General features: G+C 30.6%; 1 protein-coding gene across 2 annotated transcripts in view; it reads right to left on the reverse strand.

Moving 5' to 3' along the window:
- The window catches only part of LOC140048509 (FERM, ARHGEF and pleckstrin domain-containing protein 1-like), a 69435-nt gene that overhangs the window by 3452 nt on the left and 47306 nt on the right, over positions 1-18677 (reverse strand). For both annotated transcript variants that reach the window (XM_072093239.1, XM_072093238.1), the window contains exons 13-23: positions 9867-9988; positions 8933-9022; positions 6773-6903; positions 4621-4702; positions 3555-3741; positions 3206-3256; positions 2578-2708; positions 2062-2220; positions 1289-1399; positions 631-685; positions 178-341 (exon numbers count right to left, since the gene is read on the reverse strand). In XM_072093239.1, coding sequence (XP_071949340.1) covers positions 178-341; positions 631-685; positions 1289-1399; positions 2062-2220; positions 2578-2708; positions 3206-3256; positions 3555-3741; positions 4621-4702; positions 6773-6903; positions 8933-9022; positions 9867-9988 — 1283 coding nt within the window. The remainder of the gene's footprint in view (positions 1-177; positions 342-630; positions 686-1288; positions 1400-2061; positions 2221-2577; positions 2709-3205; positions 3257-3554; positions 3742-4620; positions 4703-6772; positions 6904-8932; positions 9023-9866; positions 9989-18677) is intronic.

The raw sequence follows: 18677 nt of genomic DNA on the forward strand, positions 1-18677 counted from the left end.
TGTCTACACTATCAAACTTTTTGTGAAAAAAATATGATGTACCCAAATATGGACATGATGATGTTATATCACTACCATATTTGGGCATATCACTACCATATTTGTGCATATCACACTTTATTTGTCACATAAAGTTTGATAGTGTAGACAGAGCGATAAGAAGCGATAGAATCTAACCTCAACTGCCCTTTGATGGTCGGCCATACTGACACTAGTGTTTCGATGCCAGCATACGTGAACGGTGGTGTTTGCGCGGTGATGAGCGATGCGGTCTAGTGAACCTCGCGGTGACGAGTGCTCTTCCTCTGATTCATCAAATACATTGTCTGGGTCAATTGAACCTAGAAAATGAATAACAAGAATATTAAAATGCACCAGTTTGTATCAAATTTCAAAATTCATTTGTTATTTTAAATAAAACCCTCAATTAAAAAACTATTATTTAGTTATAAATAAATTATAAAGCTATTATCAAACTTTATGTGACAACAAAATGTGATGTGGCCATATATATATCACTACCATATTTGAGCATATCACTACCATATTTGGGCACATCACACTTTTTGATAGTGCTTAAGAGTAGGCATGTTGTACATCAGGCTTTTTAAATATGAAATCAACACTTACCAACTTGTACTGGTTTATCTCCTCTTTCTGAAATCATAATACCAGTATTGATGTCCTAATAACAAAATAAAATCAGAACATTTTACTATACATTTTTTTTGAAAATATTCAATTTTTTAAACATGAATAAAGTGTATCTTCTTTTTGTGCAAACTATTGACATGAATGTGCTGCTTTCCACAGCATTTATCTGTCCAATGTAACATCAGAAATTTTCAATTAGATCAAGAAGCAGAGACCTTTTTAGATTTCTTTTGAAAATATCAGTGGTTTAGGAATCTAAAAGTTCCTATTTGTGGGTACAGTCAACTCTGCAAATACTGGACACCTTTGGACTGGCCAAATATGTCTGGTTTTCTGGAAAGTCTGGGATTCGCAATGTGTTTCTAATGGTAAAAATGAATTTGGGACTGTTTAGATTTCAAGATATGTATGGTATTGGGGGAGTATGTTTGTTGATATATATAGGCAAATTGCCACGGATAACCATAAGCGAATCCATCACTACCCTTCTTAAAGGTGGCAATCCTGTTCACAAGACAAACATATACAAGATGCTCTACATAAACAAAGTCTTATTACTAGTCTTCGGGAGTGGAGTTGACTGTAATGATCCAATAATGCATGATCTCTGGAAAGAGGCACTTAGACAACTTACAGACATCCATCTTTGCTTTTCTTCTGGTGTGCTCGCTGCTATGACAACCGGTTTATTGCTCCCCGTGATGGTGAAACAATTTGTCATTTGACGATTCTGCTCATCTTCAACCTAAAAAGTTAAAAATATCATGCAATTTAAATATGATAAACCTTTTGTAAATTAAATTGTTTTATTCTTTATCATGCTGAATGAAATAATAATAAAAGATAATGAATTGAATGTAATCAATAAAATGAATGCATTATATTTATATATACATTTCTAAGTTCTAAGAAGGGTCTTTACGCAGACAAGCTGTAACAGTAATAGAATCTGGTTTTTATTTATGACCATTTACACAAAACGTGTAGCGAACAGGTGGTTTGCACTCAAGATAAAGACATTTCTAAGTTCTAAGAAGGGTCCAGTTATTAACAACTAAATAAATGTGTGAAGAATGAATGAATGAACACATTTAGGTACAAAAACTTTTTGCTTCTACAGACTTGTAATCCAAACATTAAAGCAACTATCGGACTATGGCTTTGTTCACACTGAGCAATCGATATGGTGGCTGGAGAAAACTCAAGGATGTTTTCAATCACACATATGTTTTGAGTGTGAACTAACACTAAACCCATTTTCCCATGATTTTTTTTATCTGGCCATCGGGCCGGAATCTAGACTCAGTGTGAGTTATTCTTATTTTAAAACATTAAACTCATTTTTCCATGATTTTTTATCTGGCCATTGGGCCGGAATCCAGGTTGAGTGTGAATGCTTATAACTACCTTAATTCCTTTGAGCGGTATTTGGCCGTGAACTTTAAACTGATTGGTGGGTGTGATTCCTTTACTGGAGTACATCAAGGTATCAGTAAACAAAAAGAACATTCTCTGTTGATATCCCTTCCGTGATAACTTGTGAAGGCATCCTTCTCGAAGAAATTCCTGAAATAAACACAAATTCTAAACTTTACTAATTTGTATTCAGTCAGGGGAAAATAGCAAAAGGCTTCCAACTTTCTATGAGTTTTATGTAGTTAAGTTAAGTTGTAGTTGACAACTCACTTTGTAACATGACAACAGCCATTTTCCCTTTAACTATATTTGTTTAGATATGGAAATATACTATGCTACACTAACAGCAAAATTTAAAAAAATCGTTGCCAAGGTGCATGGACTGATTAAGCGGTGTTGAACAACTAGCAAAAGCTTCAAAATAAGATTAATGTATTTATTACATTTTTTTCAGTGTATGCCGGACGCAAAATCCAGTTTCCTAAAACCGGCAGCGTAGTAACTTACCCTTCCTGGCGCAACTAAGTTATCAATTCCAACAAGGTCTCGTCTAAGCTCTGTCAACTTCTGGAAATTTTCAATTCTTTGCATGTTTTCTTTAACATCTCCTGATAGCTCTGATATCTCTGCTAGTGCAGCTGTGTAGCAAAGCACAGACATATACATAAATCTATAAAGTCTACACTATCAAACTTGTTTGACAAAAAAGTGTGATGTGCCCAAATATGGTAGTGATATGATTTCATCGTTTCCATACATAGGCGCATTTTGTTGTCACATAAAGTGTGATAGTGTAAATCAAATTGATACACTTTCAAATTGATAATTCAGAATCAGATTGGAGAGATTCATAAAATGTAAACAGGATTTTATTTGGATACCATCAATAAAAAAACCACATATATGCAATCAAGCATACAGTTTACAAGAACAAGCACAGACAATCCCCTAACGCCTGTGGGTGATGTTTCACTTGACTCCTTGGTTATGAATATTGATTTTTTTTAGACCAGATGCCTGGATATGACTCTTCTTTAAAACTTTCAAAATCATTGAATGTTACTGTTTGTTACTAATACTCTTCTGTTTTTTTCTTCAATAAATAAAATGTAAATTAATACAAAATCATAGTTACCTTTGCAGTCCTTGAAATCTGGGTGATTCTGGGGATAATGTTTCACAAGCCCTAAACAATAAGAAGTATATATATCATTAAATATAAATCAAAAGGCAAATTACTGTGACTGGATCTCAATGAAGATATAAAGTATAATATATAATATAAATATACACAATGGAAATAAAATAAGCAGAAAGCTAAAATGATAAAGTAAAAAGGCCAGGAAGAAATTACAAACCTATTGGGCAACATTAGCCATTCCTCAGTTTGAAGAACCTTTATATTGAATATAAAGTTATTACATCTAATATAACCTTCAGACACATGTTTGATTAGATGGACCAACTGACAAACTGACACTTACGTTCTAGTATCACTCTGTAATGTAGTAACCTTTGAACCGGTTTCAGCAGGAATGTGTTGAACGGCAGATAACATACTTTCTGTAGTTCAAAATCCTTGTAGAAATGTTCAAACTTCTTGTTCTTCTTTGTAGCGACCTCTAGTTCCGTAATGACCTGTTCAATCTTCTCTATGTAGCTTGTGTATAACTGTTTAAACATAGACAAAAAGAGAATAAATAAAAAATATATATATTTCGTGAGGTAATTTCCCAAAAGATCGTAATCAAAACGGTACTGGGTTTGGTCTACTAGTGTTCCTGCTTCCAACTAGTCATCCATTCATAAAAGCATTTAAACATAGACAAAAAGAGCATAAATATATATTTCTAATGACAATGTTTTTGTAGTTTAAAAGCCTGTTAGTTCCCCTTTTACATCAACTAGAAAAACTCCGGAGGTCACACACAAACAGGGGCACATACCACATACTATGACAAGATAAATACACAGTACATTTTTCATACAGAAAATTAGAAAAGTTTTCATTTTAGAACTAAAGGATAAACACTTGAATCTTTAACAAAAATAACATTTTCACAAATCCACTCAAATGACATCAATCAAATTCATACGATAGCATGATTATATTGTTTTTATCATGTCATGTCATGTCATGTCATTTTATTGGACTTTTTACATGCAAGACAATATAAGTGGTTTCCCTATAAAAAAAATATTTACATTATTTTTCATATAGAATGAAAACTTGTTGAGTAAATATAGGTATTTATCTATTTATTATCGATCGTTATTGTCAATTTAAAAATGTAAACCCAATAAGAAATAATTTAAAACCTTCTTTTAATATCCATAATTAATAATAGGAAACAATTTCAGAATTATATATTTGTCTTCTAAATGATAATTATAGAGAGATAATAACTTTGCAACGTTATTAAAAGCAATAAAAACTATTTTAAGAACATGATTACGTCAACCGTGATAAATTTAAAATTTACATTACTGCTTAAAATTCAGGTGTTTTTAAATGATTGATGTAAAAAAGGGTAATAAAGCATGACTCACCTTCAGATTTTGAATGTTTTTCAACATAACATCACCGATTCGTTGATAATTTCCTTTGAGATGGGCATTTGATCTTCCCTCCCTTTAATCAAACATTTAAATGATTGTAAGGTAATACAATTTTGACACTTTTGATTTATAGATCACATTATTGGATAGATTCAATTTCTTGTCTCATAATATTACATACATGAAATTTGTTTTCCTGAGCTTAGAAACATAATACAATAATAATAATAATACCCAAACAATACAATTTTAAAACACAATATAAAAACATAACACCTTAACTAATTATCTCTTGAGAAATGTACATTATATAGATGACAAGCATATGTAATATTACATTATAATGTTAAATTGTAGATTGTGTATAATGCTGGAATATTATTTCATAGCTAGTATTTATAAGTTGTTCATAGTGGGTGTATTCATTCATTTCTTATCCATACAAAAAGAGAGAGAGAAAAAAGTTTTTTTATGTTAAATTGTAGATTGAGCATAATGCTGTATTATTATTTCACAGCTGGTATTTCAGATGTGAGTAGTGTTGTTCATAGTAGGTATATTCATTAATTTATATATATATATATCCATAGAAAAAGAAAGGAAAACAATTCTATATACACAACCAAAATAAATGTATTCTGAGAGGTATCAGAACATCATATATGATCCAGAATAAATGGTATTGATAGTTATGAACTAGTATATATTGTACATGCGAGTCATGATTTAATGATAACAATGATTGTATTCTGAGAGGTATCAGAACATCATATATGATCCAGAATAAATGGTATTGATAGTTATGAACTAGTATATATTGTACATGCGAGTCATGATTTAATGATAACAATGATTGTATTCTGAGAGGTATCAGAACATCATATATGATCCAGAATAAATGGTATTGATAGTTATGAACTAGTATATTGTACATGCGAGTCATGATTTAATGATAACAATGATTGTATTCTGAGAGGTATCAGAACATCACATATGATCCAGAATAAATGGTATTAATAGTTATGAACTAGTATATTGTACATGCGAGTCATGATTTAATGATAACAATGATTGTATTCTGAGAGGTATCAGAACATCATATATGATCCAGAATAAATGGTATTGATAGTTATGAACTAGTATATTGTACATGCGAGTCATGATTTAATGATAACAATGATTGTATTCTGAGAGGTATCAGAACATCATATATGATCCAGAATAAATGGTATTGATAGTTATGAACTAGTATATATTGTACATGCGAGTCATGATTTAATGATAACAATGATTGTATTCTGAGAGGTATCAGAACATCATATATGATCCAGAATAAATGGTATTGATAGTTATGAACTAGTATATATTGTACATGCGAGTCATGATTTAATGATAACAATGATTGTATTCTGAGAGGTATCAGAACATCATATATGATCCAGAATAAATGGTATTGATAGTTATGAACTAGTATATATTGTACATGCGAGTCATGATTTAATGATAACAATGATTGTATTCTGAGAGGTATCAGAACATCATATATGATCCAGAATAAATGGTATTGATAGTTATGAACTAGTATATATTGTACATGCGAGTCATGATTTAATGATAACAATGATTGTGATGATATTAATAATGATTATGACGACTAATAGAACACAATGATAATAATATTGATGTTACTGATTATAAAGCTCTGTCTACACTATCAAATTTTATGTGACAAAAAATGAATGTGATGTGACCATATATGGACATGATGATGATGTCATATCACTACCATATTTGAGCATATCACTACCATATTTGGGCACATCAAACTTTTTTTACACATAAAGTTTTAAAGTGTAGACAGAGCTTAAGATGATGAAGATCGTAGCAATGATGATATACATGTAAAAATATAAATAATGTTGCCAATGATAATAATATTATAGTCAACTTTCCCAATACTGGACACCTTTGGGTTTACCAAATATGTTTTCCGGAAAATCTGGTACTGGGAATTTGTTTTTAATGGTAAAAAAGAATATGGTATTTTTTAGAAAGTCTGGTAATGTATTGGGAGAGTTTCCAGTATTGACAATAATTAACAATAAGGAAGATTATAACAAGTTGAAAAGTGTTGTCTCCTTACCATGTGGCTAATCTTTGTTCAACCTCCTTGAGGAACTTACAATGGAACTCATAGATTGGATCAAGATTATTAAACAACACGTCAAGTATTTCAGGTAAGTTGCTTTCATTTGTCACAGCTTTCCTGAACCACTGTTGAGATAAAACAATAGGGACAACGTCAAATTTTTCTACTGCAGTTACTGCAGTAACTACATTTTGTTTGTTCTATAACCTGTTTATTCCTTTTTGTGTATAATATTTTCAGAATTATTATATTCTTTTTCGATTGTTTTTTTGCAAGAAAAGACAACAACACACCGTGACTACCTCATAATCTTTAAGATTGAAACAACAACATCATACATTATTGAAGTAAAATTTATTGTTGCTGAAAATAAAACTGAAAAAATTACTGAAATCAATCAATCAGTTAAATATTATTTTTTCTTTATTGTTCAACATTTTAGTAACATATCTTTTAGCAAGTGTTAATAAGCTTGGCGAGATTAAGGTACTAAAATGTGGAGCATTGACTTTTTGCATTACAACAAACAAACTTTCAAAAGAGTTGTGTGAATAAGATAAGGAATTAGACTTGGATCTCCTCCAAGTTTAAAATTAATCATTGAAGTACGGATAACATCAGAAAAAGGAAGAACCCTTCAATTGAAACGACAGCTAAATACACATCACAGACACACAACATGAATACTAAACCGGTGATATACTGAAAATTAATTAATTTGAAAGGATAAAGATCTGTGAGAATGAGAAAAAGTCTCCCAAATCGAGATTTGAACCCAGGAATCTTCTGCTTGATATGCAGATGTCCTAACCATTAGACCACCAGGGCTTTCATTGTATTGTTCAAATTTGATTGGATAGTGACTCTTTAACACAGATTAATACAAAGATATTGTGTAGTGTAGTATTTTGTACTGTTAGTGTTAGTTAGTGTGTAAGTGGATTTGATTGGATAGTGACTCTTTAACACAGATTAATACAAAGATATTGTGTAGTATTTTGTACTGTTAGTGTTAGTTAGTGTGTAAGTGGATTTGTACTGTTAGTGTTAGTTAGTGTGTAAGTGGATTGTGTAGTGCTTTGTACTGTTAGTGTTAGTTAGCGTGTAAGTGGATTTGTACTGTTAGTGTTAGTTAGTGTGTAAGTGGATTTGTACTGTTAGTGTTAGTTAGTGTGTAAGTGGATTTGTACTGTTAGTGTTAGTTAGTGTGTAAGTGGATTTGTACTGTTAGTAGTGTTAGTGTGTAAGTGGATTTGTACTGTTAGTGTTAGTTAGTGTGTAAGTGGATTTGTACTGTTAGTGTTAGTTAGTGTGTAAGTGGATTTGTACTGTTAGTGTTAGTGTGTAAGTGGATTTGTACTGTTAGTGTTAGTTAGTGTGTAAATGGATTTGTTTATACTGTAGTACTGTATTATAAAAGACATCAATGTCTTTCCTTCAATTTAACAAATTGATTTAATAAATATTGAACACAGTTTTTTTATATTTGTTATAGAGTTTCCTTTTTGTAATTTACTGTAAATGTTTTTGACATTATCATTAAGATCGTTGTTATAAAATTATTTCATTATAAACTCTCTCTAAGAGAATGAGAAACTGAGATACTGGTATATACAAAATTGAAACAGTAGCATTTAATACTATTTCACAAGCCTTATTATTGTAGCATTTTGAATCCACTAATACCCATTCACATTTGTCAGACTTCCTGCAATTATAATCATTTCAATATGAAACAGCAGCAGCAGGCATGTACAGTAATCTTCAACAATCTCATTATTTTACAATTGTAAATACAATATGTCGTCTCTCTTGAGTGTGCATCATTTTAAATCTCGTTAGATTAAATCAATAATATGTGACGTACAACACAAAACAGGTTGTTACATAAGTTTATGTTATAGTGTTCAATCTTTACCAGATTGTTGGTATTGTATCTATCATTCTTGCAGTATCATAGGCAAATTGTTAAATACAGTGTCACATGTATATCACATGTGATTTCTGTATAATAGGCTATAAGCCTAACCTTAGCTCAATACAGTATCACATATGATTCCTGTATATGGGTCATAATAATAATAATCCTTAACTTAATACATATGTTACATGTTATACATATGTGACACTGTTTTTAGGGCATATTCTACTTACAACGACAATAACTTCAATATCTTTTAAGTATGTTCTCTCTGTTGTTAGGATTTCCTTAGCAATGAAGTACGCTCTATCGGGCGGATGTCGCTGCAACACAAAGAAATCAAGAAAAAATTTTTATAATTTACTTGATGGATATGATAAAGAAATTACAACTAAAAATAAATATGACTAAAAAGCCTACAAAAACCTTTTAAAAAAGATAAATTAAATGTACATTTTCTATGTATAATTTTAATGCTTTTTACCATCTTATCAAATGATATTTTTTACAATATATTGAAATTCATATTTTATAAATCCTGTTAAAAATTCTAGCTGTTTGTAATCACGTACCTTTTATTGAAAATGACTAAAAGCATTTATAATTTTCATTTCAAAAACATTAAAAAACAAAAACAAAAAACACTTTGGTAATATTGAAAAGTTTAAAATGCTAAACTTCATTCTTTGTAATCATGAAAAAAAGCATCTGAAGGAATTTAAAATTACAAAATATTAATACATTTGAAAAGAAAAATGTAATTCACACTGAATTACTTATTGCATAATATGTAAGGGGACACCTCAATTAAAGGAGAACTTTACAGAAAAATGGCTATATATGTTTTAATGTTACAGCCAACCTTTATTCATGGGATATCCCTAGTTAGGGGAAACCTCCATTAAAAAGAAACTTGCTAAAGTTTTCACCGTAGTGGTAACGGTAATAAAAATATAGAATCTATGTTATTTATTTTGACTATTTACACACAATGCAGAGCGGGTGGTTTCCAATCAGGATAGATACAGACTCTACGTGTGACAAGCTACGCAGTTTTTCCGCTTACCGTTACCGCTCGTCTGTGTAAATTGGCCTTTATATGGGTGTACTGTACATTTTAAAATCTTAATTGTTGTTTCAAAGCAAAGACAATTGTGAATCACTAACCTTCCTTCTGACAGTTTCTTCTTCTGGTGGTGGATTGGCCACTGGTTCCTCTTGAATGATGGCAGTTGTCTTGACAACTGGTGAGGGTGGTGTTGCAATATTTATGTAATGTTTTGAGCTGCCTAAAAAGAAAAATATTCTGGTTAGTCAAATTGTTTCACTTTCACTGAAGCATTTGTTGGGAGACATTTACACCAATAAATGTCCGTGTGAACTGGACTGAAGATGGTCACAAACAGCAACGGAAGTCAGTGTGAACAACTGGAATTGAAGATGGTCACAAACAGCAACGGACGTCAGTGTGAACTGGAATTGAAGATGGTCACAAACAGCAACGGACGTCAGTGTCAACTGGAATTGAAGACAGGAAGCGGTGTGGAAGTTTTTCGTCGTACTTCTCTAAGATTGATGCAACAGCAAGCCACGATTTGGATATTGTGAATGGTTCCTTCCATTTTACCAGTTTTAAAACTGATCTTTGACCTATTAGGGCGAGTATTACACAACCAAATAGTCTTTTTTAATAGGATAATTTGACAGATAAATATTTATAAGAATTTATTATACATCTGCATACAGTGTACTAACTGGAATATTTGTTGGTAGTTTTCAATAATTTTTCTAACTTTTTACCTTTTTCTATTAAAGTATCTATTATTTGGCTTTTTTGCTCTCACTGTTAATAGATCTGTTTGAAGATTTGCAATCTGCTTATTTTGAGTGTGTATTTCCAGTGCGAAGATTAACAATCCATAAAACATACACCAGGTGTTGTAGGATAATGCATGTATGATACTGCCAAATGCAGACAAAAATATAAATGGGTTTGAGATGTTGTTAAGGTATAAATGTCAATTGTGTAGCCAACTTGTATTAACTGCTACTACAAACTTTACAGATGTATATTGTGTTGTCAAGGTATAAATGTCAAACTGCGTAGTCAACTTGTATTAACTGCTACTACAAACCGTACAGATGCATATTGTGTTGTTAAGGTATAAATGTCAAATTGTACATGTAATCATGTGTATACACATTTATGATGCATTTTATGTTTTTTTCTTTTTTTAAACAAAATTACTTGAAAGAGAGTTGAAGCATATACCATAGTAAATATATCTTAGAATTGTATGATATATCAATGTAGTGTGACTATACGCCCAATACCCTCTTGTGGGACATTCCTACAACCAGGGGACACCTCTATTGAAGGGGACATCCCTATTCAGGGGACATTCTCATTCAGGGGACATCCCTATTCAAGGAGACTTCCCTATTAAAGAGAAAATCTTTGGGTCCCAACGGTGTCTCATGTTTCTACTGTATTCAATGTTAGAAGATGGATTTGTAACCATTAACATACAAAAAAAAAAGAAAAAAGTGTAAATAATGAAGTAGTTACTGTGAGGTTAAAGAAGAACGTGAAATTGTAAAGTTAAATGAAAAACAACAATTAAACCCATGCAACTTTCCAATATTTTTAATATTCACGATGAATGTAAATACATTATAGATGCACTAATTATAAACATTCTACTTTTCACAAAATAAAATAAACAAAAATAAAAAGAATATTAGAAACTTTCAGATAAATTGATGGGATTATCACTAGAAAATGTGGACTACATAGTGTGTATTGGCACTCATTAGAAGAGGAGCGGTTAAATAATCATACAATGTAGCACACTGAATAATCATACAGTGTAGCACACTGAATAATCATACAATGTAGCACACTGAATAATCATACAATGTAGCACACTGAATAATCATACAGTGTAGCACACTGAATAATCATACAGTGTAGCACACTGAATAATCATACAGTGTAGCACACTGAATAATCATACAATGTAGCACACTGAATAATCATACAATGTAGCACACTGAATAATCATACAATGTAGCACACTGAATAATCATACAGTGTAGCACACTGAATAATCATACAGTGTAGCACACTGAATAATCATACAGTGTAGCACACTGAATAATCATACAATGTAGCACACTGAATAATCATACAGTGTACTAAACATGATGCATATGTGGCCAACAGAATTATACATACCATGCTAACAACAATAATATTCTGGGAACGTATTCCCATAGTTTCACAACAATTTAAGAGATCATTAAATAGTATTTTTTCAAGGTATGCCTATATTTGTAGTAGGGAGATTCAGTTTTTATTATGTTTGAAACATAAAATTCTTATCCAAAACATTTGAAAGGTGCGGATACGGAATAAACTAGATCAACTACAGTACGGTTATTTATCATTAAAGGAGATTTCGATTTGCTAGAACCAATGACCGACAACCACACTAGGTCAGGTAAATCGATGTGTTGCGGTCATCGTTTGGATCTAGAAACCATCAAACCTGTGTCAAGGTGAGGATCGAGGACACACTTCCCAATATTCATGTATGCACACATTGAACTAACACGACATAGTTTGTCGTCAGTCGTCGCAAATCAAAAAATCCCTAATATCCCAAAATTGGAATAACAAAGAGTGATTTGGATAGTACGGTAGTTAAGAAGCGTAAGAGATTTGAAAATTACAGATAACTATGTTGGCAGGTATGTAGTTACAAACAGCCACCACTAAAAAGTACACGCTTCAATGCAAAACACAAGTCAGTAGTATATTATTAGGACATTTCTAGTACATAACAGTACTAACATATCACTAGTACACTATATCATTTCTTGTAGAAATTACAGGAGAAATATTCTTATCTAAAAACAACTTAGAATCTATTGAATAATACAAAAGCATAGGTGGATATACGCTGGGATAATTTCATTGGGATAACGATGTTTATAATATATTTATGGTGGATTACTAATAGTGAATAAATGATATAGTTGATTGTATATAATTATCATGTACAACATTTGTAACTAAACAAGACCACTTAGCCCAAAATATTTTAGGAGAGTTCACTGTATACTATAATAATACTAGAAACAATTATGAAAGTAAATCAATAATGATCACTAAAGGTAATGCATTTAAGTAATGAATTAGCAACCAGTAACATAATTATTAGCAATTGAGAAATTAATCAAACTTTAACGGTTTCGGTTTAAAATGAAAAAGATAATGTATAAATTTCAATGATTTACTACTTGAAGCAGAAACTGTGGGTATTATTTATAAATAAAACATAATTTGTATAATTTAACTACACCTTTGCTTTACTATATCTAAAAATCAGTGGGGTTATTATCAATTTTGTCGTCAGGTGTTTTCAAAAAATTATTGTAAAATTATCGTAAAACTGCGGTTAAAAAATAAACAATAGAAATCTTAAACCCAGAGCTTTCAATATCGTGGTATATTTTAGGTTTTAATTATGAACAATAATTATTAATTTTAGGTATTAATTACAGTAAGTAAATCAATATTAGTTTAGGTATGTCAAGGTTATCAAACTCAAGATTTAAATAGATTTTTAAATAATGTTTTTAGGCTACTTTAACAACACTCCTATATTCATTTATTTCAAACACAAGGTTTTAAAAATGAAAAATGGAACAGAAGCAAAACTAAAGAATGTGTAAATCTGCCAAACTATGGTTTTTGGAAATGTCTTTTATAACATAACAATGTTTTAAGCAATGTCTACACTATCTGAAATCTATCTATTTGAAAAAAAAAGAGATGTGCCCATATATTGACATGATGTCATATCACTACGATATTTTGTCATATCACTACCATATTTGGGCACATCACACTTTTTTGGTCAAACTAGTTTGATAGTGTAGACAGAGCTTAAGAATGTTAAAAAACAACATATTTTCAAGGTATTTTTAAATACAAGACTGATCCTTTTTATACATTTTTTAAATGTTGTCATTTTCTCTCTAAAGGTGAATTTAAGATTGCACAATGATTCTAATTTTTAAAACTTAAATTCAAACAGTGAAATCAAGGATTTGAATAATTTAGAACATCACATTTTGAAAAAAACTGATGCGCAAACAAAGTTTACAATAATTATTTTTTTTAACTATAAGAAGCATTATTGATTTCTCTGTAAAACTCTGTTGAAACACAGTGATGAAAACATGTTTTACAAACATGATATATACAATTTCACACACATGAAAAAGTTCTTTTTGGGAAAAAATTATTGAAAAAAAGACAGTTTTTAGTAATATCTTTAGATATTAATTCAATTACAAATTGAAGATTGTTTTTGCATTTGAAATTAAAAACAAAATACTTTTACAATTATACCTGCATTGTTTTCATTGGTTTACCGGAACTTAATATGCATACTTATTATGCAAATTAGGTATCATTCAAACTCGTTAAAAATTATACCTGCATTGTTTTCATTGGTTTACCGGAACTTATTATGCAAACTTATTATGCAAATTAAGTATCATTCAAACTTGTTTAAAATTATACCTGCATTGTTTCATTGGTTTATAGGAACTTAATATGCATACTTATTATGCAAATTAGGTATCACTTATACTTTTTTGAAACTCCAAAACTTAATTACTATACACACATTAGAAGGTACCTACAATCATACAACACTTCTTAAAAAGCACTTTATGCAAATTAGCAAAGTTTTCTTAGTAAATTTCATACAAAATTGCTGTTATATTATTTCATCTTTGGTTTTTTGTTTTCAAATTAAAATTGGAAGTGGAGCTTTACAGATTGGCACCAATTATTTGCATAGATTATCATTTAATTCAGCAAATTCAGTCAAATTGAAGCAAAAAATGAGTAAATAGCATTGCAATAGAAAATGTCAGATTGGATGTTTTTTTAAACGAAGCAGCTTGCAGCAGATATCAGCAGGAGAGAGAGTGAAATGATAAACTTTAAAAATGGCATGCAGTAAATTTAAAACAAATAAAAACAAAAGTGTGGATAGTTTAATAGGCATGCCAAAAATAATATACAACCAGGCGTCTATCTGTTTAACTCGGATATCAATTTAACTGTATACAACCAAGCGTCTATCTGTTTTAACTGGAATATCATTTTAACTGCATTCTTTTCCCTATTTATTTTATATTTGATAACCAAGACGGAGCAGGACGTTTTGAATTACCTACATAAGACATGCTTATTTATTTGTGAACACCTATAGTTACAAGATTAGGTAAACTTAGCATTTATCGCACTATACTGGTTTAATAAATGGTTACAGTACGATAGTTGGAACAAATTTATAGCATGGGAGACAAACGCTATGTTCACACGCACTAGAGTCAAGCGTGTATAAAACCAATTTAAGCTTGGCTCCCACTAGGAGGCAACGCAAATACATAGATGCAACGCAAGTACTTTGACCAATCACAAGCAATCCAAACTGTGGCTTGTCATTGGTCAACATGCTTGCTATGCGTCCTAGTGGAAAGCAAGCTGTAAGCTGACCTGAACCATGGCAGATATCAAATATAAGATTATAACACAGACGTTAAACCGATTAAAGCACTGTATTTAACTCCGATAGATGAAATAGCATGTAAACATTAATTAATGTGAATTTAAAAGAGCAGAAGCAACCACAACCAATATAAAATACCAAAACCAATTATAGCAACAAAAAAAAGCCAATTTGATTTTTGAAATAAACAAGTTAGCTACTCAAGACCATGACAATTGGTTTAAGACCTGTCTACACTATCAAACTTTATGCGACAACAAAAGTGATGTGCCTATATATGGACATTATGATGTCATATCACTACCATATTTGGGAATATCACACTTTTTTTGTCAAACTAGTTTGGTAGTGTAGACAGAGCTTTACAGTGTTTATGTGCATCACAGAGACGAACAATATTTGGTACATTTGGGCCATTTTTGAAATCTTTGGTTATGTTTAAATTAAAATAATAATGGTATTTTAGTTTTTGAATTACTGTATATTTAAAATTTGGAAGCTCCTATCTAAATGTGTCGAAGTGGAAGCATATTTTGACACTGCTTAGTATTTTGTACTAAATGTTGTAATTACCGAATAAAAGGAAGACAGAAACACAAAGAGATCACCTCTAGCTAAACTTATATAATAAACCAAATTTTCTGGCAGGCTACAGAATATTATGAATGACTAAATTGTGGAAGACTAAATTATGGTTACAAAATGTGCAGATAATTCTTGCAGGTCAGAACCTAAAACATTCTTGCAACCTGCTCTATTTGAAGCAAAAGTGCAAAACACAGACAGACTACAGCACACCATGTTGTCCACATTCTTGCAACCTGCAGAAAACGTTTTAAAAACATTGTTGCAGACTACAAGAAAATATCAACATACTAGCAGTCTCAGGACGACTAGAAAAATCTAAGAAGCCCAAACAATATTCGTTTCAGACATTTTTAACAGACTACAAATAAATGAGCATTGATTTACAACCTTTTTACTGTAGAATACTGTCACAACCGACCGATACAGTTTTTAGAAGTCTGGAGGCCTTTCTAGCCAACAATAAAACCATACAGTAACAAGTGTAAATAAAAAACAGATACAAGTAAACAGTGTTAAAAAACAATGGGTTACAAAATACTAATCAATTAGTGTGTTACGTAATCGTGCAGGAGTTAGTGAGAAATACCTTTATTGTATAAGCCTGGTGACTGCAGAGGTTAAAATCCTGGATTGTAGGAATGCTGGTGTGGAAACTACCATAACAGCTTATGGAAAGCTTTTGGACAATTTACTGTCGAAGCATGGAATAATATCAACTTATTTCTCCACAGTTGCACTTACTTACTGGGACAAATTCCTTTAAAATGTCTTCTATATATTAAATATTTCTTGATACAACAAATAAAATTGTCTTTTTTTTGGTTAGACATGCGTTTTTTATCAAATAGGTTTTCGAAAAGCCAGAATACAGGGACATGCTAGGTCATAGGTCAAAATTAATTACACTTGACATATATGGTAATGATATTATTTATGGTATTAAATAACATAGAACATTTAGTATAAAATATATACACAAATAACTTTTTAGACACTGTGTATCTAATTACTGAAATTATTCCATCAATACTACTTCAAAAAATCTCCAGGCTAAATTGTCATCATGGAGTTTAATTTTTGAACAATAAAACATAATTTGTATTGTTATTAATATCTGTTCTTTCTCAACAGTACAACATTATCATTGATTACTATTTCTGAAAAAACAACTTGAAAACTAATAATCGTTATTGCTAACGTAACTCGAAGCCAACAAAACATTTTATCAATTTGAAGAGGATTGTTCTGGTCAAATGTCATTTTTGTGTTCTATAAAATTAATTGGAAAAAGCCTGATTTATTTAAATGAGCTAATTGGAAATAGAATGTATATTATTTATTTATTTATTCAGGTATATATAGTAAAAACATGAAGCCCGAGGGCTGAAATTGTTTTACGGAAAAAAATATGAAATTATGGATATAAAGGATTGATAATACAGTACTAGAGCTGTTTACAGTGATGTACATACCTAACACTTCAGAAAATTGAAAAATCAAATTGTCCCTGTGATAACATAAACAGTTACTAGTTAGGTAAAGAAAATATTAATTTAATTTCTTTTGAACATTATTTTATTGTTATGCCTGATGCACTCACTACTCTATTTGTAAGCTTTCTTAGGGTTTGTGTAAAGGATGAAGATAGGAGGCCTGTAGAAGAATAGCTGGATCTCTCACTGTATGAAAATACAGAAAAAAACCTAGACACTGATATATACACAAGAGATATTATTACCAAGAAAGTTAATTGGATTTTCTCTATCTAAAGACAATGAACAAAGTGTAAAGTTTCTCTTTTTGCGTTAACACGTAATTGGATATGACGACTGTACCAGATGGATAATGAAACTTTAAATGTATATCATCATAAAACCAAACATATTATCCGATTATATTACTGGTTTTTAAGTTACCATACTTAGTTTTTAAAACACTATTATTAGGAAGACAAGTTGAATGCTTTAAACACACTTGGCATATGTTAAAAGACTAACACTCAGGTACAGTCATTTCTGTGTTAATTGGAAGCAAACTAAGTATAAAAACTTGAGCTTAGACGCATCTTAGGAGTTTAATTGTAGACACATATGTCAATTGGCGACAAGAAAGGAAATATTTAGAAAACTAAGTAGGATAAGGAAAAGAAAATAGGTTTACAATAATGGGTAAAGTTCAACATCCTCAAATATCTTTAATCAATTTTCTGATTTGTTTTTCAGTTTAGTTCTTGATGACAAATATTGTTTGCAGTGATATTTTTAGTTTGATCTTTTAAAGGCATCGGAGAAAGAAATTGAATAAATGATTCATTTTAAATTAATTGAATTTTTGCAATATTTTTTACTAAAGGCATAAATAGTTAAAACCTTAAATTGTATAAATAATTTGTTTCTTATACGACGCAAACGGTAAGTTGTCTCAACAAAAAATCATATTCTAAAAGGCGCCAGGTAGTAAATACTAATTTTAATGTTTTAACATTTTTGGAATTTATCATTTAATGTCTTTCTTTTTATTGCTTGATATGATTTTATTCTTGTTTGATAGCATAAGATATGTTTTAGTTATAATTACAACATTTTGCTACTTGCTATACTATGGATGGAGAAAGTTACACATTGATTAACCAGGAAAGAGTGAAATTTACTCTTCCCTGGATCCCTGAACAGTTTCTTTCTAAAATTCTACATCCACGAAGAAGAACAACTATTTTTAATACCCTTTGATCATTTTGGTAAGTGATGTCATATATGATGATGATGTCGTGTGATAATGACAACAGTATGTTATT

Source organism: Antedon mediterranea, chromosome 5 (genome assembly GCF_964355755.1).
Source record: "Antedon mediterranea chromosome 5, ecAntMedi1.1, whole genome shotgun sequence".
Taxonomy (NCBI): Eukaryota; Metazoa; Echinodermata; class Crinoidea; order Comatulida; family Antedonidae; genus Antedon; species Antedon mediterranea.